The sequence below is a fragment of the Procambarus clarkii genome, chromosome 4 (genome assembly GCF_040958095.1).
Source record: "Procambarus clarkii isolate CNS0578487 chromosome 4, FALCON_Pclarkii_2.0, whole genome shotgun sequence".
Classification (NCBI taxonomy): domain Eukaryota; kingdom Metazoa; phylum Arthropoda; class Malacostraca; order Decapoda; family Cambaridae; genus Procambarus; species Procambarus clarkii.
In genome coordinates, this window is record NC_091153.1 from 41,628,058 (window position 1) to 41,651,303 (window position 23,246).

General features: G+C 39.5%; 1 protein-coding gene across 2 annotated transcripts in view; it reads right to left on the bottom strand.

The window, feature by feature from the left end:
- Positions 1-23,246, bottom strand: part of LOC123750243 (phosphatidylserine synthase) — a 33,303-nt gene that overhangs the window by 5,951 nt on the left and 4,106 nt on the right. The window contains exons 3-7 of one of the 2 annotated variants that reach the window (XM_069333721.1): positions 22,068-22,142; positions 20,018-20,179; positions 17,439-17,590; positions 16,089-16,166; positions 13,386-13,626 (exon numbers count right to left, since the gene is read on the bottom strand). In XM_069333721.1, coding sequence (XP_069189822.1) covers positions 13,386-13,626; positions 16,089-16,166; positions 17,439-17,590; positions 20,018-20,179; positions 22,068-22,142 — 708 coding nt within the window. Of the gene's footprint in view, positions 1-13,385; positions 13,627-15,911; positions 16,167-17,438; positions 17,591-20,017; positions 20,180-22,067; positions 22,143-23,246 lie in introns of both variants that reach the window. The other variant, XM_069333714.1, reaches the window with a different exon arrangement.

The window sequence follows — 23,246 nt, forward strand, 5'->3', positions numbered from 1 at the left end:
CCTCCCAGCTAGACGTTAGCGTGTACTGAGAGAGGTGGTGGCTTTAAGCCAATATTCCAGCACCTCCCACTTACCTTTTGTGTTGCACTTCTTATTATTTTGCCTTAACGTAACTTTCATTGTGTCATTTAAGTATTCTTATTATTTTGATTCATTGATTTTATTATACATATTTGTTTGTCCATATTTTCATGTTTTGATTTATTTAACGTAATTAAAATTTCATTGTTAAAGTTTTACTTGTGTTTTGTGTGTCTTCTCCTTACCTTACCACAGACGAAGTTCCAGTTTTTCTATTTTTTTTTATAACTATGTGACGAGGCCATACCCCTAGCCTTAAACAGCCGAACACCAACGCGTTACCGTCACAAGTTATATGGGGGCCTGTCCTAGGAGCTTCACTCAGGTACTGGTGCCAAGTGGTAATTTATGGTAAGCGTATTTAACTCTGTTAACGTAGCTTTACTATTTTTCATTCAATTTCATTTTTTATAAGGTGCGGTGTATTGTGCATTACGAGAGTAACATATAGTGAAGGTGAGACAACTTTGGATTACGTGGTGACTGTAGGCCTCAGTCATACTCTTAATTGGTCATCTCTCCCTCCTTGTTATTACTCGTATTTACCATCTATGTCCCTTGAATATTTCTCATTCTGACAGATCATCATATTGGTACCCTGGTACTGTGGTCTGCCCCGGGTCAAGAGTACCCAATCTTCTGCAATCTGACTGTAGGAGGACAAAGAGGGCCATAGTTCCTCTAGCTCGAACTTTAGTTGCTGAATTGGGACCTCAGCAGCAGTTCTCGTCACCAGTTGACACCTCGCACCCCTACACGTCAGTCAGAGATGATGATACATACAACGGTAGGGAATTAGCTTATTTTTTCAGAGCACAAAAGTTCGCTAATTCTGTAAGTATCATATTAAATTCAGTGGGAAAAACTTGCTTTATGTCCTATAGAGACTTGGCAAGGTATGCCTACATCCTTGGACTACCAATTTTACTTTTGAAGCATTTAACTGTTTCATTTGTTTTCGAAACTTTGTTTCATTTGTTAGTAGGATTTTCTTGCCCTTATTCTCTTACATGAGTACCGGGTACAAGATTTCCTGCGCCCTTGATTTAATTTAATCATTTAATATCTTTCACTTAACGTTAATTGTTAAAGATCACACAGGATAGGTGCCAGTTGCCACGTTGTCCTGTTTCTGACATTTCATTATTGAACATTCGTGTACCTTTATTTGCTAATTTCACCATGTTTCGTCTCCAAACTTTCCGTGCAAATCCAGCAGGTGAAATAGGGACTTTGAGTCGTGCCAAGAGGACTGAACTACAAACTCTTGCACATGAGTATCAACTAGAAGTTCCCTACCAAGCCAACAAAAATGACCTACACAACCTGTTGCTGGATTACTATTTAGAGCAAGGTAAGATAGACTCTGAAACTCATGAAACTTACTATATTGCAGAGAAAACTGACTTGGCTACGATGAAACTTAAACTAGAGCTGGCCAAGATTGAACGTGAGCAGCAAAGAGAAGCAGCTGCCATACGAAGGGAAGAGCACGAACGCGAAGCTGCTTTGAGGAGAGACGAACAAGAACGTGAAGCTGCCTTGAGGAGAGACGAACAAGAACGCGAAGCTGCCTTGAGGAGAGAAGAACACGAACGCGAGGTCGCATTACTCCGTGAACGTGAAAGAGTACAGCTTGAAACCAAACAACGCGAGTTGGAAATACAACGCGAACATGACAAGCAACAAGCGACTCTGGCTCTAGAGTGTCGTCAACGCGAAATCTCCTTGGAAACTTCACACTTCACCCAACGCCAGCAAGCTACTGCCAATCTTCCCGTCAGTTTTAATATATCACATGCAAGTAAGTTAATGCCATCCTTTGTAGAAGCAGAAGTTGATGTTTTTTTCACCACCTTTGAAACCCTTGCTAATCAACTCAGTTGGCCTGTCAACCAATGGGCCACACTTCTCAGAGTCCATCTTACAGGTAGAGCTGCAGTCACACTCAGTACTTTGGCGTCTGAGAATGACTACTACACTCTGAAACAAGCAGTGTTAGACGCCTACCTACTCTCTACTGAAAGTTATAGAAGGAAATTCCGTGACCACCTGAAGGCAAGTACCACTACCTTCCTCGAGTTTGCTAACACGAAACGGAGGTATTTCATGAAATGGCTGGAAGCAGCACATGTCTCTACTTTTACAGAACTCGTGAACCTGATGCTTGTTGAAGAATTCTTGAGACGTGTGCCGCCTCCTGTCCGCCTCTACTTAGCAGATAAAGAAGAAACCGACTACCTGAAGTGTGCTAAGTCGGCTGACACTTACAGCCTCATCCACCGGCTGACACCTGAACCATCCTCCAGTAAGAAGTCGTGGTACAGTTACGAGAAGGTGAGCCCCGATCAAGCTGGTTCACAACTGTACTGCAAATATTGTAGACTCTATGGACATACCATAGACAAGTGTGGTAAGTCTCAATACAAGGGAACCACTGACCAACAACGACCCAAACCAACTCCTCCTAAGTCCGGTAAGCCTGTGATGAATGTTGGTGTTGATGTTAATGATCTTTCTCTTTTCAGTAACCACCTGTATACTGGAACTGTCTCTGCCAACGGTTCAAATCCGGAGGGACGTTTCAAATTGAAGATCTTGAGGGACACAGCGGCTCTACAATCGATCATCTTGAAGTCGGCTGTGCCCAACATAGTCTACACCGGGGAAACGGTCTTCATCACTGACCTCACTGCTACTACTCCATACCCTCTCGCCAGAGTCCACCTGGATTGTCCCTACGTGAACGGGGAAGTCCAAGTCGCCGTCAGGGAAAAGCCTTTTCCCATGCCTGGAGTGCAACTTCTCCTAGGCAACGACTTGGCAGAAGACCTGCAACCGACCAACCTGATCGTCATGGACAAACCCCAGGTGTGTAACTCTGTGCCAAGTAACCCTATTCTTGAGTATGTTCCAGCAGAGGTTCAAGAGAGTGATGAAGTTTCTCCTCCGGTTCTCGTGACCACCCGTGCACAAGCCGCACGTCCACAGCCAGCCGACTCTACTGCTACCGCTGTCCCTCAAGACCCTCAGAAACTACCCCCGCATCTGACCAAGTTGGAGTTCCGTAAGTTGCAGAGGGAAGATCTTACTTTAACACCATTGTTTTTCCAGGCTGAGACTCAACCCGACAGTATTCCTGGGTTCTTCCTAGAGAACGACTTGCTCTACCGCAGATATAGACCCAGTAAACTGAAGGAGGAGGACGATTGGGCCAACACCGAACAACTTGTGATTCCCACCAGCCTGCGGCCCACTATTCTACACCTGGCCCACGGAGCATTCTCCCACTACGGCTTCAACAAGACTTACCATGGGATTCGTCAAGACTACTACTGGCCAGGTATGGTAAACAACGTCAAACAGTACGTAAAACAGTGTCATACATGTCAGATGGCAGGCAAACCGAACGTCTCCATTCCCAGAGCACCACTGATTCCCATACAGGTGCCTGCGGAACCTTTCCACAGACTCATAATAGACTGTGTTGGTCCTTTACCTCGGACCAGTTCAGGTAACGCCTACATCCTAACCATCCTGTGTCCTACCACCAGATTTCCCATAGCAGTTCCAGTGAAGAACATCACGGCTGCTACGGTTATCAAACATCTATTGAAGATCTTCACTCAATACGGATTTCCCAGGGAGATTCAAAGTGACTGTGGCACCAACTTCACCAGTGATCTCTTCAAAAGAACACTGGAGGAGTTCAACATCAAACAGGTATTGTCCAGCCCCTATCATCCTGCTTCACAGGGTTCTCTTGAACGTAGTCATCAGACCATCAAAGCACTCTTGAAAAAGTTTTGTAGTGAAACCTCAAAGGATTGGGATAAGCAGATTGACCTAATAATGTGTATTTTCAGAAGTCTCCCCAATGAGTCCCTAGGAGTATCTCCTTATGAGATGCTCTACGGCCGTAAGTGCCGTACTCCCCTTAAGGCTTTCAAAGACTCTCTCAGAGATGCCACCTTCAGTGAGCATCAGAATGTGCCCCAGTTTCTTCAAAACCTTCAGCACATTCTAGAGAGAGTCCACCGCTTTGCCCATGATAATCTATTGAAAGCCCAGGTGAGAATGAAGACTCATTACGACCAGACCAGCAAAGTAAGAAAATTCAAGCCGGGAGACTTCGTCCTTGCTTATTTCCCTATCCCAGGTTCACCTTTACAAAACAGATTTTCAGGACCCTACTGCGTCAAAGAGTGCAGGAATAATAATAATTATGTGATAGAGACTCCAGATAGGCGGCGGAAGACCCAGCTGTGCCACGTCAACCTCCTGAAGCAATATAATGGTACTCCTCCCACTGTCTTGATTAATTGTTCTACCTTCACAGAACCCTACATCCACAGTGAGACCATCCCGGCTTCTTCTCCCGAAAGCACTGACAAGGAGTCGGCGCTTTCTAATTCCAAAATCCTTAATGATCTTCCCAAATGCTTTCAGGATAATAATCGTGCTCCTATGCCCTCTTCTAATTCCACTCTCACCTCGTCAGATAAGCCCTTCATCCTCCATGTCGACGCCAATGGTACCGACGTGGGTGGTGTCGTGATGCAGCAACGAGGCGAGAAGAATACACCTGTCAGCGACTACTGCTACAAGGATCTACGGAACAATTGGCAAGGAGCTACTCTTCCTCATCCTAAAGCTTCAGCACTTCACTCCACACCTGAAAAGTGCTCGGTCCACCATCAATACGGACCACACCACCCTACACCTCCTGCAGCACGCCCACTTCTCATCTCAACGTCTTCTACTATGGGCTTGCTAACTGCAGAAATTCAACCTGGAGACACGCTATACCAAGAGTCTGACAACATCTTAGTCCATGATCTCTCCAGAGTTTATGAAGTAGAAGCGACTCCATCCATTACTCCACCACATAACGACGTACTTCTTCCAGAACCGCAGGCTTCGGGGGAGAGTTGTGACGATAATCTCCTACAAGAGATTGAGCCTGCTCTTCCCTCCAAAATTACGTCTTCACAACTATATAAAAGACTATGGAAGAAATGTCCAACAACGCCAACAACACCAGCACCAGCAAGGCTTGCCAGGGTGAGCAGAAACGTATGCAGCCCGCCACCTGTTCGGACCCAAATCACCAAACTACCCGTTGATCGCTACGGCTCCGCTGATTGGTCGCCGGTCTGGCTGCACCTGCACTCGCCCCCAATACTACCTGATGTCTGGGGTCGCCCCAACATCAGTCCTCAGAATGTTCCGTGCTTTCGTAGCCAGCACTCCTCCCAGCTAGACGTTAGCGTGTACTGAGAGAGGTGGTGGCTTTAAGCCAATATTCCAGCACCTCCCACTTACCTTTTGTGTTGCACTTCTTATTATTTTGCCTTAACGTAACTTTCATTGTGTCATTTAAGTATTCTTATTATTTTGATTCATTGATTTTATTATACATATTTGTTTGTCCATATTTTCATGTTTTGATTTATTTAACGTAATTAAAATTTCATTGTTAAAGTTTTACTTGTGTTTTGTGTGTCTTCTCCTTACCTTACCACAGACGAAGTTCCAGTTTTTCTATTTTTTTTTATAACTATGTGACGAGGCCATACCCCTAGCCTTAAACAGCCGAACACCAACGCGTTACCGTCACAATATACAGCACCCTTTCGGGACCGAAGAGCCAAAGCTCAACCCCCGCAAGCACAACCATGCGAGTACAATACAGTACTGCTCATCATATATTCAAACAATTACATGTTATTTATCATCCTTGCCTTAATGAGCATTATATTTCTCCAATCTACTTCATTATTTAGGAAGGCATAGTGCTTATTTACCCAGAGATGTAAATACTGTAGTGTACCTATTAGTGTGAAGGAGAAAAGCTGCACACAAAAATCTTTTTCTCTCAATATATTATGCATGATGCAATTTTTTTGTTGGGGACAGACAACCTGCGTGTGTATATATAAGTCAAGCTTACATTGAGGTCCCCCAAGATCGAACTACTGACCTTTCCTGGGAGGCAACCCCACAACAGTAAATTATTAAATTCTGGGGTACCTACTTACTGCTAAGTGAACAGTGGTATTAGGTGAAAGGAAACGTGCCCAACCATTTCTGTCTCGCCCAGGATTTGAACCCGGGATCACGGACTGTGAGTCAAGAATGAATCCATTTGTGTACTTATGATATTTTTTTATTTATGTTATAATAGTGAGCTTCCACTGTTTCAAAGAGTGCGCCAAATTCTGGTCCTGGTTCCTGGTAGACTCAGGTGGGTCTCAGAGGTTTTATGGAATTCCATAAATCAGAAAAATCCATAAATCAGAAATCCATATCAGAAAAAAATACATTCAAGTGTAAACTATTCAAGTGTATCTCTATAAATTACTGTATAAAGAATATGTAATTTAGGCAAGTTCTTAATCCAGTAAATAAATCTATATTTCAGAGTGAAAGTTAATGCAAGTTATTTGCTTCAGAGCAGATGTAATGAGCAAGGCTTTAGGATAAAGTTCTGCATGATCCACTAGTCACTTGTAACAATTATTATAGGAGGCAAATTGGTAATTTGCCTCCTTAACCCATGTTGTATCATGGTATCATTTATCCCAAAGTTTTGTGGGATTTTTAAAATTGCATATTTAAACACTATAACATGTTTTATATACAATACAGTACATCTAATATGCTGTTAAATAGATCTTTCCTCAAAACACAATATACACACTAATAAAAATCCCTAAGATGTGAGTTAATCTAAAATATTTGGAGATAAATTATTACTTAGTTGTTTGTGGAAAATTCGTTAGATTAACAAGATTACATGCTTCTTACCAAGATTTCTACAGTCATTAAAACAAAACAGAATCCTTCTATATACAGTAGGGGAAAAGCAAATCATAAAACATAAAAAATGTTGAGTGAAACTCTAGCTTGTCACTTGTCACTTACCCTTGACGACCCTAGCATTTCTGCAGCCTCTTCAGAAGGAATAATAAGATTACGTCAGATTTACCAAGATTAGTTATAAACACACAACAATTAATTATATGAGCCTTAATATAAAACTCAATTATTTCTTCCAAATATTAAAATATTAATAGAATTTTATTCAAAAGCAAGTACAGTATTGCAACAAAGGTAATACACCTATTGGAGCCAATCATCCAGGGAAGCTCAACTGAGCAAGTCCGCCTTCAAGCACTGATAGCTCTTTTTCTAAACTCTGGTGGCCATGCCTCTTAACACTTTCGCGCCCCCTTCGATGGTAAAAAAAAAAAGCGGTATGTGCGCGCGGCGTTTTTGCTGCGTAAGCGTAAAAACAATAATGTGTATACTCTTTTTACTCTCCTTACCTTAGTTCTTGAGCTACGTATTTCATTTTGGTACCAACGTGTTCGCAATAAAATTCTCTAGAAGAACATCAGTAAAAAATGTCACGAAACGTATAGGGATACCAGCACCAAATAAATAACTACGAAGATGACTCGCCGTGAGCGCCCAACAGCAACAAAATGTTTTTACTCTTGGGATTGTTATCACCTCCACACTTCTCCTACAGCGTTAATTTTGGTATCAATGGACTCGCAATGAAATTCCCAACACGGTGATATGAATATAAGTGTAGAATAATGATTGCGGCCCACCCGCAAGAGTGTGGGAAGTGGTGAAATTGTTACCCGGTATCGGTGACGGGACGATGCACGGCGCTTTGAAAGTTTATACTTATTTCACTCTCATGACATTAATTTTCTATGTACGTCATTCATTTTTGTGTCAATGTGTTCGCAATAGAATGTTCTATGAGCCCGTAGGTAAAAAAGATCAACAAAGCGTAAGATAGAATAGCGCCAAATATAAAACAACGCTGGAACATATTAGTGAGCGTCAAACACACACGAAATGTTTTTACTTTTGTTATGTTTGTCAAGTTTATACTTGTTGCACACAGTTATTTTTGGTTGTACATTGATCGGAATAAAATTCCCTAAACAGACATATGCATATAATACATGATATGGGGGAAGCATTACCAGTATAAACGGCTAAAGTCACCCACCTGCAACCCGTTTGGGACATAATACCATTTGATCGAAGTGGTCCACACCTTTCATGAACTTATTGTACCATGCAGCCTAGTGGTGAGAAAGAGAGCCTCATGGCGCGCAGTTTGAAACAAACCCAAAGTAAATCGGATAAAAATTGAATTTTATACAAATATTTTAAAAGAGGACATAACTTTATGTCCACCATGCGGGAGCGGTTAGCGAAACAGGACTCCTCGGTGCGTCCTGATCCAGCGAAAGTGTTAACAATCTTATTTTCTCCACCTCAACAATGCCTCTTCAGAAATAAATGGTACTGTATTGTTATGTTTCCCATGTACCTTCTCCTGTCTCTACCTCTACCTACTTTCTCACCTGGTATAATTGACCTGGTAAACATGCATCCCTTCTCACATGGTTATAATGTAAGAGAAATTTAGAAAGAAATGTACTATACAGTACTGCATTCATTCATTAAAATTTGCAGAATTTAGAATCTCATATATACAGTAATAACTGGAGAGATTAAATCAAACAAAGGAGCCTGCAATTTTGTTACAAATAAATATACAATGGCACCTCAAAAATCCAGACTGCACTGAAGACCAAACCACACACCAAGAGATGAGAAGACGACAACATTTCGCTCCGTCCAGCACCATTATCAAGTCCATTGTCAATTTGATAATGTCCAAGACGGACTGAAACGTTATTGTCTCCTCATCTTCTGGTGTTTGGTTTGGTCATCATATCTTCAGCCACATTATTGTGACTCATCGTCTGCAGACTACAGTACATTGTCCCAACCCCCATCCCAATTCATGACTAATCCAGATTTCAGAATACTTACTGTAAATTGCCATTTTTAGTTTTTAAATAATAAAAAATTAATTCTTATAGAAAATGATGCAACACATGTTTATGAACATTAAGATATGCAAATGATATATAAACAATCATTTCTTTATATCATAATCATATGATATACAATACTGTACTTTCCTTACCCTAAGGGTAACAAATTTAATGGCCAATAACAGTACTGTTCAGTACTTGTACACTGCTGTTCCTTGATGGTTCAAAGCTCTCTGCTGATCTAAACATTTAGTTTTTGACTTATGTATTGCTCTTTGTACCATCCATGGGTAGCCTCTTTTGGTGTCTCACTTGTGAATTTCATCATGGCAACAGTATGAGGTTTCTTGGCGCTCCTTCCATCTTTTTTTCTCTCTCTCTCCAAGTTGTTTGTTCTCGGTTTCTGTATCTGTGGTCCTATCATTTTTGTTTTTGATGTTTGTGGATAATCTCCTCATGCTAAATATTGTCGCCGCATCTCATTCAGCCCTGGTGGAGTCGTCGGTGTTTGGTGTTGACGTTTCCTTCACACCGTTTCACTAGTTATCTCGGATACTTTTTCACCTCCAACCTGGTCATGCTCCTGAGCCCTCTTGGTCACTGGACATGGTTTTAGTTTTCCCTCCTCTCCTCTGCTTAGTTTTCTGGCACCCCTTTGGTCTGGGTTTGTTTCTTTGAGGCTTTGTTTCTGTTGTCCCTTGGTTGACAGGTTTGAGCCCTTTCCAGTTGGGTCCTTTGGTAATTGATGCTTAGTTGGCTGGTGGTCTAGGAGTGCATCATTTATTATGTCCGGTTGCTGGCTGTCAGCGTTACCTCTATGCCACTAGAAATGTACAGGAAGATGCTCTGTTGGTCTTTGGTCCCTTGCTCTAGGGTGTATTTGTCCCAAGTTGTCAACGGTATCTTATCATTTAGCCAGCCTGCAGTGTACTATACCCTTACACCCATCATGTTCTTAAGTCTGCAACTTTCTTTGTGTTTTTGTCTAATATATATTGGACAGATTTTCAAGCTCAAGGGTTCAACAGGTTACTGATGCCTCGTTATCCATGGTGGACTTGTATGGCCTCAGAGCTGTTACCTCGTCACTAATGCCCCTTTTTTGGAGAGTTATTTTCTGCAGCTCTTCTCTACCCCTGTTGAGAGTACCCTTTTTTGTTTTCCCCATGGTGACATAGCACTAAGGACCCATCAGAGGAACCCTTGCAGAAAACCAGTGTCGAATGTAATGAAATACCTTTTTCTGGTGGGTCCTTAGTGATTCCTTGTGTTCCTTCCCATTCCTAAGTCAGAGGCTTCAGTTTTCTAACTTATTGGCTATATCACTCAAGCTGAACAAGGAGGAAGGTGTGCAGTCTTCTGGTGGTGCACAGTAGGAACTAACATGAGAATAGCTTTATCACCACTGAATCTTGGGACTTCACTCTCCTGCTTTCTATAGCCAGGTTTTTGCTTCTGGTCCCCATTAGGCTTATATAGATCTCACAAGGGTTTAACATAGATTAAATTGGGTGGAGCTTGCCAGGTAGCAAGCACCAAGGACCCACTGCAAAAGACCTCCCAGTAACACCAAATTGAGGAAAATCTGGATTTCATGCAAATTTGGATCGGGTCCAGAAAGATATGATTTAAACTTTGAACATACCACTACTATACCCAAAATACCGAATGAGAGGGAACAGAAGAGATTCCGTAATTAGAGTAGACCTTCAAAATAAAAGGAATGTAGTGTGCCACTGTGCATTGATGATATATTAGATCATACAAACACACAAGTTGACATAATTGCATTTGAGATTTGTAATTATAATGATAAAGTGATAATCATAAATGCCTACAGTCCACCAGCAAGTAATACACAGACAGGAGGAGCTAATTGACAAATGAGAAGGCCTCATAGCAATCATGAGAAAGATTATAGTAAGAGCAGATACAGCTAAATTATGATTGTTGGTATTTGGTGACTTCAACTGGAAATCAATAGACTGGGAAGACTATGAAGCAAGAACAGAGGACTTTTGGACTGGCAAATTCGTAAACCTTATCCTGGAGACATTCGTTGATAAACACTGGATGTTTCTACACTGCTGGATTTGATATTCGCCAAGAAAGAACACATTTAACATTCAGTACATTCCTCCAGTAAAGTACATATTTTATTTCCTAAAGGACATGGTAAGAGCAACCATGTCCTTTAGGAAATAAAATATGTAATGCATTCCCGCCAAACACACACCGAAACTACAACGTTGGTACAACGTTCGAACAAGTTTTAACACCTCCTAACCAGTTATAACAACCAATATAGCAAGTTGTAACAACGTTCTAATACGTCATAAACACGTTAAACCAAGATGTAACAACTTTATTACATGTTGTAACAAGCGGAAAATAGAGACACTTTCGGTTTGTGTTTCCAGGGTTACAAGCTAGAAGAGAATGAGGAATATGAAGTAACTGAAAAACTTGATTTCAGGAGAGGACACTATGCAAGACTTGGCAAGTTCTTTAATGATTTTGATTGGAAAGACTTGTTCTTAGACAAGGAAGTAAATGAGATATATGCCAAGTTTAGCAAGATATTTGATGAAGGCACAACAACAATTGATCCCAAAACACACTTAGGTAATTACAGCCTTAAGAGGCACATCAACAAACTTGGAAAGGTGCAAAACTTACAACTAAATGGCTCCCGGAACTGAAAGACAAGAGTTACAAGGAAAGGTTAGACGCATTAAACATACCAAAGATGGAAGATAGGAGAAAAAAGTGATATGATCACTACTTACAAAAGAGTAACAGGGATTGACAAAATTGACAATGAAGAATTTTTGAAAGTTGGAACTTCAAGAAGACACAGGTTCAAACTAAAGAAACAAAGCTCCCGAAAACATTACAAAGTTCACATTGGGAAAGTGAATTTGGAAAATAACATAGTTCTTGTATAAAAAAAAACAAGAAAAACAGATAACCCACTGAACTAGTATCATGGCCACTAGAAAAGACAATCAAATTAGAATGAGTGGAATATCTGGAAATAAATAACAATAAGAAGGTCAATGCATCTGTGTGCAAGTTGGTGCACACAGGAGTAGTATTAGCATGGAAGAAAACCCTTCCGTATATGTCGGAGGATGAGAGCAGCAATTAAGAGGCAATGAATCAGACAGGATTAATGTCATTTGCATAATTCCACAAGGCTCAGTACTAGTGCCAGCAATATTCCTAGTTTACATTAATAACCTACTTGAAGGAATACAGTTAAATGAACATATTTTCAGATGATGCTTAGCTACTGTGAAGAATAAATCCCCTAAATGACTGTCATACCCTTCAAAATTACCTATGCAAAATTACCACATGGAATTTACATAGTAAATGGAACTTAATGTGGATAAATACGTGTAATGGAATGCAGGATATGTGAAATCAGGCTACAATCAGCTTTTGAATTAGCAAAAACATCCTACAAAATTTTACTTTACAAAAAGAGACTAAAGATCTTTGACTATCTTGGATAGTACTATCCAAGATAGAGACTATCTATCTTGGAGACTATCTTGGATAGTACAAATTGTTGCCAGAGGGCCACATTAAGGGCTGCACTAGCCAATTACTCAATTGCCTTTAAACTAATGAAGAGGAATGGTTAAGCTAAATTCATGACATCTGTGAGACCTAAGCTAAAATATGCCACTGTCGTGTGGTGTCTACAACCCCTAAAAAAACAAAATAGAAATATCCAAAGGCATGCTACTAAATGGCTCCTGGACTGAAACAAAAAATAAAGAGCTAAATATAACATAATTGGTTGACAGAAGCAGAAGGGAGTTATAATCACTACATACAAAATTATGTCGAATACTGAAAGAGATAAGGAGGACTTTTTAAAACTTTCAAAACTACATAAAAACAAGACAACATTGGCACACGCAGGCGATGAGTCACAACAACGTGGCTGAAGTATGTTAACCAGACCACACACTAGAAAGAGACGACGACGTTTTGGTCCGTCCTGGACCATTCTCAAGTCGATTGTGAAAATCGACTTGAGAATGGTCCAGGACAGACCAAAACGTCGTCGTCCCTTCACTTTCTAGTGTGTGGCCTGGTCAACATTGGCACACATTCCAAAATCAAAAGTGGCAAAAATGTATAAATCTTCTCTTTTGCAGACGAGGTAGTAGACAGATGGAAAAACAATTAAAAATGTGATGTAAGCCAGCATCATTGGGAGCTTCAAAAGTATATTACAAGAAACTACAAAATAAGAAAGACAAACTAAGTTTGTAACTACACACATGCATCTGTACGTAGTTACCCAAATTTAGGCACAGGGATGAGAGCTTGGCTATAGAGATGCAAGCAAATGTGAAACCAAAGACCGCATATTACATAAACAAATACTTCAGAAAATTATTTACTTACCATGCTGACTTGGCGTTTCCGTTGCCACCTATGGTGTGTGACGCATAAATACACACACATCACTGATCCAGCTGCTTGAACCAACACCCACGCAATGATATTTCGGATCTGAGTGTGCTGAAAAATATCTGCTCCAAACTTGATACAGATCAGAGATTCAGTGCACATGCACAGAGCATACACCCAGCACTGTGTTCCTACACGCTTACACCTGGGGTCAGTCACGTAGCTGTAGTATTGCCTGTATGTATAAGAAAATCAAATTAATTGCATTACCTTGCAACAAAATTACTAAGATTAGCAATTATCAATTACATTTACTGTACTTCATTAAAACTCAAAACTATATATACAGCATATCTTTAGAATTCAAGAAAGCAGTCAATACGAAGTCTATGATGTTTTGAGCTCGATACCATACATTTAAGACCAATTTTTTTATTTTCCACATAAATGAAAACAATTTTTTTTTTTATCCATAAAAACAGGATACATGTTCAACATTGTTACCCATATTTTGCACATTCATCTTGTGCATATTTCAATTTTGTTCTCATGAAGGTAATGAACAATTTCTTTAATATTTCGCCAGCCATATTCAAAAGCGATTCTGGGGATGGAAAGCATCGAATAAGCTGCTCGCAGAATGTTTTTTATGCGGTCCTTAAGTGACAGTTTTCTATCTAGGACTGCTCCTAGATCTCTTTACCAGCATTCTTTAAAGACTTTTCACATAATTTGTATGTTGCATGTGACCTATTTTCTCCTATTCCTCATTCTATAATGTGGCAATGCCTCCAGGATGAGGTTTACAAATCTGCCAACAATAGTAATTTATTTTTATCTTTATTTTCCTCTACTATAGTCTCTCTCATGATCATTATGAGGTCCCCCTTGTTTGTTATCAGGTCCTCCTTTGTCCATGTGTTGCTTGCTAGTCAACTGAAGGCATTTATGATTATCAGTTTATCATCCCGATTCTAAACCTGGAGTGCCATTATGTCAACTTCTCGTGGGTTGGCAATTATAAATTCTCTTCCCTACAGGTGTTTTTTTCACCAACACAACCCCTACCCTTTCTCTAATTTTACTGTCATCTCCAAATTGAGTAGCTTTTCAGGAATATGTCCTCATTTAAAATATTTTCTTCAAGTTTCATCTGTCAGTGCAACTGTATCTGGCATCTTAAACTGAATTGTACCATTTAGTTCCATGCATCTGTGTAATTACCTAAGTGTAGTTACAGGGTTGAGAGCTTGAGTTACTCATTGTATCCCATCTTCCCAGCACCCTTTGTCTTAAATGCTTTGAAACTACTGATGGCTTTGGCCTCCACAACTTTTTCACTTAACTTGTTCTAACCATCTACCACTCTGATTGCAAAAGAACACTTTCTAATATTTTGGGGGCACCTTTGTTTCCTTAGTGTGAATCTATATCCTTTTGCCAGTTTCAGGAATTCCTTCTATCTTGAAATCCCAATTATGTAATAATACTACACTTACACCCACATTCTTAAAGGCACTCATATCTCAATCTTTCAAACATGCACACTAATGACTTATTTTATATTGTTAATGCTTTAGACTACAGTATGTTTATGTTTTGTGAATGTTAGTGAACATCGGCCTACAGGTTGTCAAGGACCGTAACTTATCCGTTAATCTTTGTAATAAGAATTCCAACAAATTTATCAATCTAGGCAGCGAGTAGCCAAGTTACCCAAAGATATGGATAAATAAGAGATTTGAATTACTGTGTGGTCAGTATATTGAATTACAGAAATTTAGGGTACAGTAGTTATTTATGTTTATATTAAATTTTGAAGTGTGAGGGTGAATTAAAGTTCTGCAGGCTGATAATGGAATATCAAAGCTTAGCATGGATAATCCTACCTAATCTTTTGGACAATCACATTATCAGCAGTAAGTTAGGAACCTATATACCCCTACTTCTTCTTGTTTTAGATTCAGCTTCTCGGAACAAAAGTTTTTAGTATAGGCTATGGTGAGCCCGTAGTGAACTTACCTGGCACAGGAGCAGGGCTGTAACTGATATATACCCTACTTTCATGTGTTTTATAAAGTTTTGTGTAACAGTATACTGTATTACTGCATCATTGTGAGCAATCTGGACTTCAGTACAGTATGTGCTGAACTTGTGGCTCGGAAATGGAAGGAGCATTAGACATTTATGTTTAAATATTTGTATTGGCTTGCAACAGGTGTTGAGAATTGTTGTTATTCTTTGTAATCATAGCTGGTGGCTGAGTGGTGCAGAGAGATGTCTCAACTGGCTTCCCTTCTCAAATATGTAGCAGTCCATTAGCAAAGATCCCTGCCATGTTAAGGGAGCAAGTCAACAGAGCCTGTCATGTTTTGTGGTCTGGGTGAACCATGTGGGGACATTACTCAGGGAGATACTTAATAGCCTCAGCTCACAAGTGTATCAGAAAAATGTAAACATTTGCACCTAAGCATCTAAAGTTTATAAAACATTTGATCTAGTATGCACAGGCACACTTACCTTATTGTTGGTGCAGATGTAGCTCCAAGCAAGAATATCCTCACAAAAACAAGTGGATGGCTTGGAGGCATTTGAAATATGTGCTTGAGAAAGAAGGTATTAAGCTCTGCAAGTTGCCAGAAAACCACAAGCTGTGATACTGCCAAAAAACGCATGTAAGTGCAAGCAGGATCTAACCATCTCATGGCTGTCCATGATTCAGGGGTGAACTGCAGCACAGCTCGCTTCAGCTTGCCAGTCGTGGTCTGAATGTCCCTGTAACATTAACTACATGTTATTACATTTCCAGAAAAAATACAGGCATATGCATGACTCTTAAATATAATTCAAATTATTTTAAAATTGAATACTAGTCAACTATAAATATTACTAACAGAATTTAATTACCAGTAGCTACCAACATACATAAAAAATATGGCATAGAAAATACAGTAGATTCTTGGTCTAATGGCATATCAGATACAGTATATCACTATGACGTGCTGAAATATGCCACAGTTTGTTTCCTTAGGCTTAGAATTCTACATTTCTCAGTATTGCACTGCAAATTTTAATCCATTGTTAAAGACTGTTTAAATTCTTGTGTAACATTCCTGCCCTAACCAAACCCAAACCCCTCATGGCTGGCATCACTGGTTGAGGAAAGAAAACACAGGCCAACCACCAGGGAAGGGAACAGAGGCTCACAAAAGGAGTGGAAAACAAGCCAGAGAACATGCAACATGGGTGATACAAAACACAATCACGAAACATAAATGGAAGAAAATTAAGCAATGGCCTCTTGGGGAACAATTATTCCAGCACCACTTGGTTGAAAAAAGTTGCAGTTCAGCTGTTCCTGAAGAACAGTGTAGAACTGCAGTTCACTTGAACCGCCATCAAATGATGGCCAGACATATCGGGGTTAGGTATAATGTTGTTTGCCCATAGCATAATAAATTGCCTTGTTTGCTTCAAGATCTTTTCCTTCTTTCTGACAGGCACATGTTTTGTTTCACCTAACCTTCATGGTTGGTTTATTCCGTTTTGGGTAGATCTCTGCTCCCCCAAGTTCCCTCGCCTAGTTGAGCACCAGATTCTGGTCCTGGTTCTGGTGGGCCCGAGAGCATCTCAAGAGGCCTGGTGTCATTCATGCCTAAGGCTTGGCTATAACAGTGTGCACGTTTCACGAAGCCACACAGGAGGCCCTGTAGGAACTTCAGAGAGAGAGAAATCTTCCCAGAGTGAAATATCTAAGAAATTCGTAAAACAGAGAACGGAATGATGCAGTGGAGATTGTCTGAGGCTGCACTATATAGGTAATCAATTGTATACTGTTATATAATAATTATCCCAGCATACAACACGTGTGTTGTATATATTGTCATCATTAATACAATCATGTATCCTTATCTAGAGGACTAGCACACATAAATGTTACCATTTCTCATTATTTCCTTCAAGCTAGCATGCATCCTCCTAGAAAACTTGAAGGTTTCTAAGATCCATGACATGTTGAAAAGCTAAAAATGAAGCAAATGATCTTACTTGATACTTTCCCAATTGTAGTACCGCATCTCCATTAAGTGGCATATCTGCATGCCACACCATATCCCAAAACCATTACACAGAAGAACATCCAGAATGACAGCATCCCACCAACATTCCATAAAGTTTGGCAGCAGATGTGAGAATGCAGTCTGTGAGAAATAAGGTACATATACATAAGCAAATTAACAACAAAATTCCACATCTTCATGTATTTTTTCCAACCTATGCATTTTAACTTGTAATATTTCACATTCTATAGAAACCTTCTTTGAAGAGATGCCCAAGAAAATGTAAGCCACCATGGATGCCCATGCTGTATTTGCCTTGTATTCCCCAAGGAAGATTACTTCATGTACTCCTCTTCCTGATTCCAATATACTTAATATTAACCCATCACTAACCCCTTTCTTCACCCTTATATTCTCCACAACCTTATCATTCATTGTTGTCTTAAGACTGCCTAAAGTATCACAAAATATTGCTCATAAATATTCTTGACTTGAACAAAACTTCTTCACGTTAACTTCATATTTATCTAAATAACTATCATTTAGTTTCTACATATGAATATCATTGCTTAACTCTTCTATATAGGATGCACTTTCTTTCATTCAAAAATACAGAAAAAACAAGGTCATAAGTACTTGCAATTTGTTATCTGCTTGCAATTCAGGCTTTTAAATGCTTCAGGGAGGCAAATCTTCATACATGAATTATTAGAATAAGATTTCCTAAAATAAATAGGCTTTGAGTGTACTGTACTGTATATGAAATGTACATTTCAAAGTAACCTCACTTCGTTGTCCCGTCAGGCATAATTTCACTTTCAATTGTGGAGCAAACTGTGCAGTCAGGAAGAGCAACATTTAAGATACTGTCACAAGAACTTTTCAGACATCCCCAGTCATACAGGTACTAGGCAGCACTGGAGGAAATCACCAGCCAAAGTGAACTACAGAAAAATCCAGTCATATACATAAAGAGCCTTTACAAGCCCATCTTGGAAACCTTGAGATCACACTACAGGTTGGCTAGTACCTCATCCACAACATGGTCCACCACACCAATTTCATTACAGTGTTTCTGATCAAAGAAACTGTATACAAGGAAGGCCACAAAGAAGGAATAGACTGTGGGTAACCAAGCAAGTCTGCTCAATGCAATTTTAACATACTCTTAAAGACTATTTTTGGAGCTATCCCGCTTGGTAACCTGTAAAGTAAACTTGGCCCGGTACCAAGCTGTAAAACATGCATTTAAACCTCTGGCTAAAATGTGATAAAAACTTTTGGAACAAGTAACTGCTGAGAAGACTTTAAGAGTTGTACACTACTAAAGGTTATTTGCACACACGCACACACAAACACACACAGATTTGGACTGACTGAGTTTTACCACTTTTCGGATGATTTAAGACACTCTTGCCTTTGTACACAAATATTGCATTGAAGGAAGAGGTTGTTGAAGTCAATTCTACCCACAACTATAAAGATAAAACTCATTGCCGAGGTCCTTCATGTTGCATTATGCAGCAGGCTGTAGATTTCCAAAGTGCTGTGCAAAACTGCCCAACATTCAGAACACACAGCAATAAGAGGTCATCATTCTGCTGCTCCTGACTGAATTACAAGCAGAAGTCCAACTGCCAAAGCAAGAGCTTTGAGTGTTCCATTACTTAAGGGTTGTCCTACTTTTGACAACAAAAGAAAAAAGGATACCATGATGCCGAGCCAAGAAATGACTTGGTGATAAACTAAACAGCATTCAACCATAGAAAATGGTGAGTAATATGCATCCAGTGTCCAGTTTCAATCATGAACATCCAAGGTTAAGGTACCAAGTACCTGAAGATCATGAAAGATTGGTACATACTCCCTGAGCAAGCCACTGCTGAACCAGTGAAAAAGCCAAACTAGCAAAAACCCAAAGAATACACATACATAAAAAACACATACTTGATACTTGTAAAACTTGATATACATATATATAAAAGTGTAATATAGAACAGCATGGACCTAATGTACCCCTGTACAATGTTCCAATGATGAACAATCCACTTAATTCCAGTTGTCTGGCTGCTGAGTGCACAATAGAGAGTAAGGAACAAATGTGAGGTGGATTGGTGAGGCCGACCATGTTGTGCCTTAAGTGTTGCCATATGATGGTGGAAGAGTAAGCCTGACGAGCCAAACAGTAGCCTGCTAACTCAGGGTTGACAAGGAATGCTTGGAAAGTCCTTTTATGCATATACTTTAAGCTTTCCAAAGCTTGTTTTAGCTGGATGATTTGTTATAGTGCTTTTAAATACTGTACTGTATCAGCAGCCTATGACCCTGCAGGACTGTTCAAATAGTTCTCTATGGCACATGTATTTTAAATGTCCCTTCTTGACTGCACAATTCACTTCTCCATTGACTGTGGAATCTTACTTTAAGGACAACCAAATGGGTTATCTCATATGTTTAACTGCAGATTTGAAAATATTAATTGTACATTTTCAGTGTATTCTTATTCTTTTTATATTCAATAAGATTAACTCCTTCAACAACACAAAAGTGAAAAACAGGCACATTTACCTCGGTGATCTCCCACATGACTGAGATAGTCCACAAGATGCCATAGTGCCGTACGAGCAGTGTCTTCATGGTCCACCCTGCGAAGTGTGCAAAGCAGAAAAAGTCTATGCTCTCCCACAGTCGCGCAAAGGTAAGATCATCACATTTCTCTCCCCATTCACCCTGTTCGGAAGGGGGTGGGAGTTTGGTGTAAAGGAAGGTTCGGAAAGGGTGTGTGATGTAACATGCTTTGCTAACAGTGCTAAAGATACATTTCTTTGCTTAAAATTCATGCAACTGTGTGCAAAATTAGCTTATGATATTGACAGATGGCTCTCAAAGATTAGTAAGTGAAAATAAAAATAACACTTTGAATAATCTTACATACAATCCCAAAAAAGAAAGATCCTTATGTGCTTCCCAATCCTTAGCCATTCACACCAAAAGCAACTAAATACAGAAAAGCATTGATAATTATTATGGCCCTTATAAACTCCTTGAGTGCAATGTGAACCAGGATGATAAAACAGACATTCACTATCTATACAAAAGATCATAATGAAAAATTCATCAACCAGATGAGAAATAGAGGGGCTGGCTTACCTTTGAGCAAGGCAACTAGGAAGCAAAGCCCCTTTGGCAAAGATTTATAATTTTTGCATTTAAACAAACTGCATTTCCAATACTTTAAAAATTTTAAATAACATTCAGTCTGATTTACTTGACACTCAATCTGAAAATCATTTTATCCTGCCATTTTTATTGGCAATAGGTTCTTAAAGACTACTTTAAACTGAGACTAGTTTTCTAAGTAGGCAAGAAGGAAAAGAAATGCTCCAGCTCAATACAACCAACAACTTTTTTTCAATCAATTTTTATTAAATGAGTCACAGTTGTATTAGGAATATCCAGAAAGCATTACAAGTACTGTAACATTAGTAACTTTTGAAGTTTTTGGTTACAAATTTATTCAATATTCAATATTTTGGGGATGAGGAGAAATAGTTGAAAGTCAAAATAAAAAAAAAAGTCACGAAAATTTTCATATAAATTATTTATAAAAGAAAGTTATTTATATTGTGAATAGGAGTTGTGTACCCCCATTCATTATTAGGTACACTTAACATTTATTAATAAATTTAACATTAGTTTTGCCTCATGTAAACTTCCTGGGTAAACCACAGATATGCTGTAGACAATGCCATAGACATCACATTTGCCAATGTCTGAATGTAATTAAAATACTTTTCCTTGTCATGGCCACATGACATTCAAACAATAAATTTTGGTTAAAATTCAGCATTGAATGTAATGAAATGCCTCTTTCATGTGGGCCACTCAGCAGCTCCTTGATGCTTCAACGTGCAAGCAACCAAGCCAGAGCCCACGAGATCACCGCAAGCAGAGATCACAGTACCAAGCATAGAGCAAACAAAAGCACCAGAGCAAGCAGCTGCTTGCAAAATTTGTAACCTTGTGCTGCCATTTGTTGGCATTCATGTGTGTATCTAGGCAGTGTTCTCATGGTAGAAATTATTGTTGGCATCGTTTTCATCTGGGTAACAAATTTCTCCAAACAGTTGCTCATTTTGCAATGTTTTCACTTCCTGGCAAATCTCTTGCTTGGTTCTGTGATTATCTTTTATTCCTAGGCTCTCTTTCATCTAAATCTGATTCAGGTCTTGGTAATCAGTTAAAAACATAAGAACATAAGAATGAAGGTAACTGCAGAAGGCCTATTGGCTCATACTAGGCAGCACCTATTTATATCCATGTAGTTGGTGCCGATAGGTCATGAAGTACTGGGGTATACCCCAAGGCATGGCTGCTGCTGCGTTGTAGTATTGGGGACCTGCTGACAGGGCCTTCTCAGAAAACTGATAAACCTTGATATAACAAACTTGAAAATTTGAGAAGGGTCAAGTCCCAATTACTGTACCCCATTTTACAGGGGTTACACTTGTATGTTTATGCTATTGTAATGCATGAAGTACAGTACTGTATAATAATTTTTTTAATCAATGGAAGAGAAATCCATTTAGGAAATTTTACAAGGCAATATCATACCCACCTTATCCATATCAATGGTGAAGTTTTTCAGCTCAGGAAAGAACCACTCAAACATACTTCGAACAGTTCTGTAGTCCTGATAAAAAATTAATACAGTATAGTAAAGTACAAGTGACTATAAATCCTGTAATCCTAAACAAATGGGGTATCAGTGAAAAGAATAATCAAAGAAAAAATTGAACCAAAAAGAGAAATTCAGTTATAGAGTACTGTATACAGGTATTATTAAAAAAATTCACTCAACTACAGAAAAGTAAAATTAACAGTTTTCCTTAAATTAAATTTTAACAATTCATGTAATATGAGTACTGTATTGTGTACGGCAAAAATAGAGAATTGAATAAAATGGAATGGCTCTTTTTCGGTGGCCTTTTAGTAGCTCACTAGCAAATGTAGAACATACTGGATACACTAGGCTCCTGTGACTATCTCAACCCACTGGGGATATGGGCCTTTGCAAATCCCCCTGCCTCCTTTACAGGGCAGGGAGCATATAGGTAACAGATCAACCCAGTTCTGAGGTAATCCCCAATTAAAGCATCAAAAATAGGTCACACAACATAACCTCCCTACTAGAATTATTTGGCGAATTAACCAAACTACGAAACAAATCTCTACCACCAGGTGGCAGCCGGAGAATTCCGAAGCAAAGCTAACCTCAGAGTCAATGCACACAGAGGCAGGGACCGAGAAGAACCAGTAAAAGCAATACAAATGGACACTGATTGCCAAGACCTGCCAGAGACAAATGTGCTAAAGGCCCAACCAAACCACAATTAACTCTCAATGTTGGAAGTCTGCCAAAAATGCAGGAACCACACTCCACATCCAGTATGATGACAACTGGAGACAAACCCCAGTCCAGATGTGACGTGCATGTCTTCAGCTCGAACCACTGAGAAGAGGATGCCGCAAAACTTGACTGTAAAGTGCCTTAAGAAGAAAAGTAGCAAAAGCAAGATTTTCCTCCTCAGAGCTTTTCGTACTCACTATGTGCACTATCTGAGCCAATGAAGCACTGACCACTACAGAAAGTGACAACATTTTCAAGATACACCACACAGGCAAAGTTGAGACATCTCAACACTCAAGCTGCCAATAGAAAAGTAGGCACTTGCCCAACACCAGACAGAAATGAGTGGCCAGATGCAGCAAGGTTAACTCTTACATGAAGAGGGAG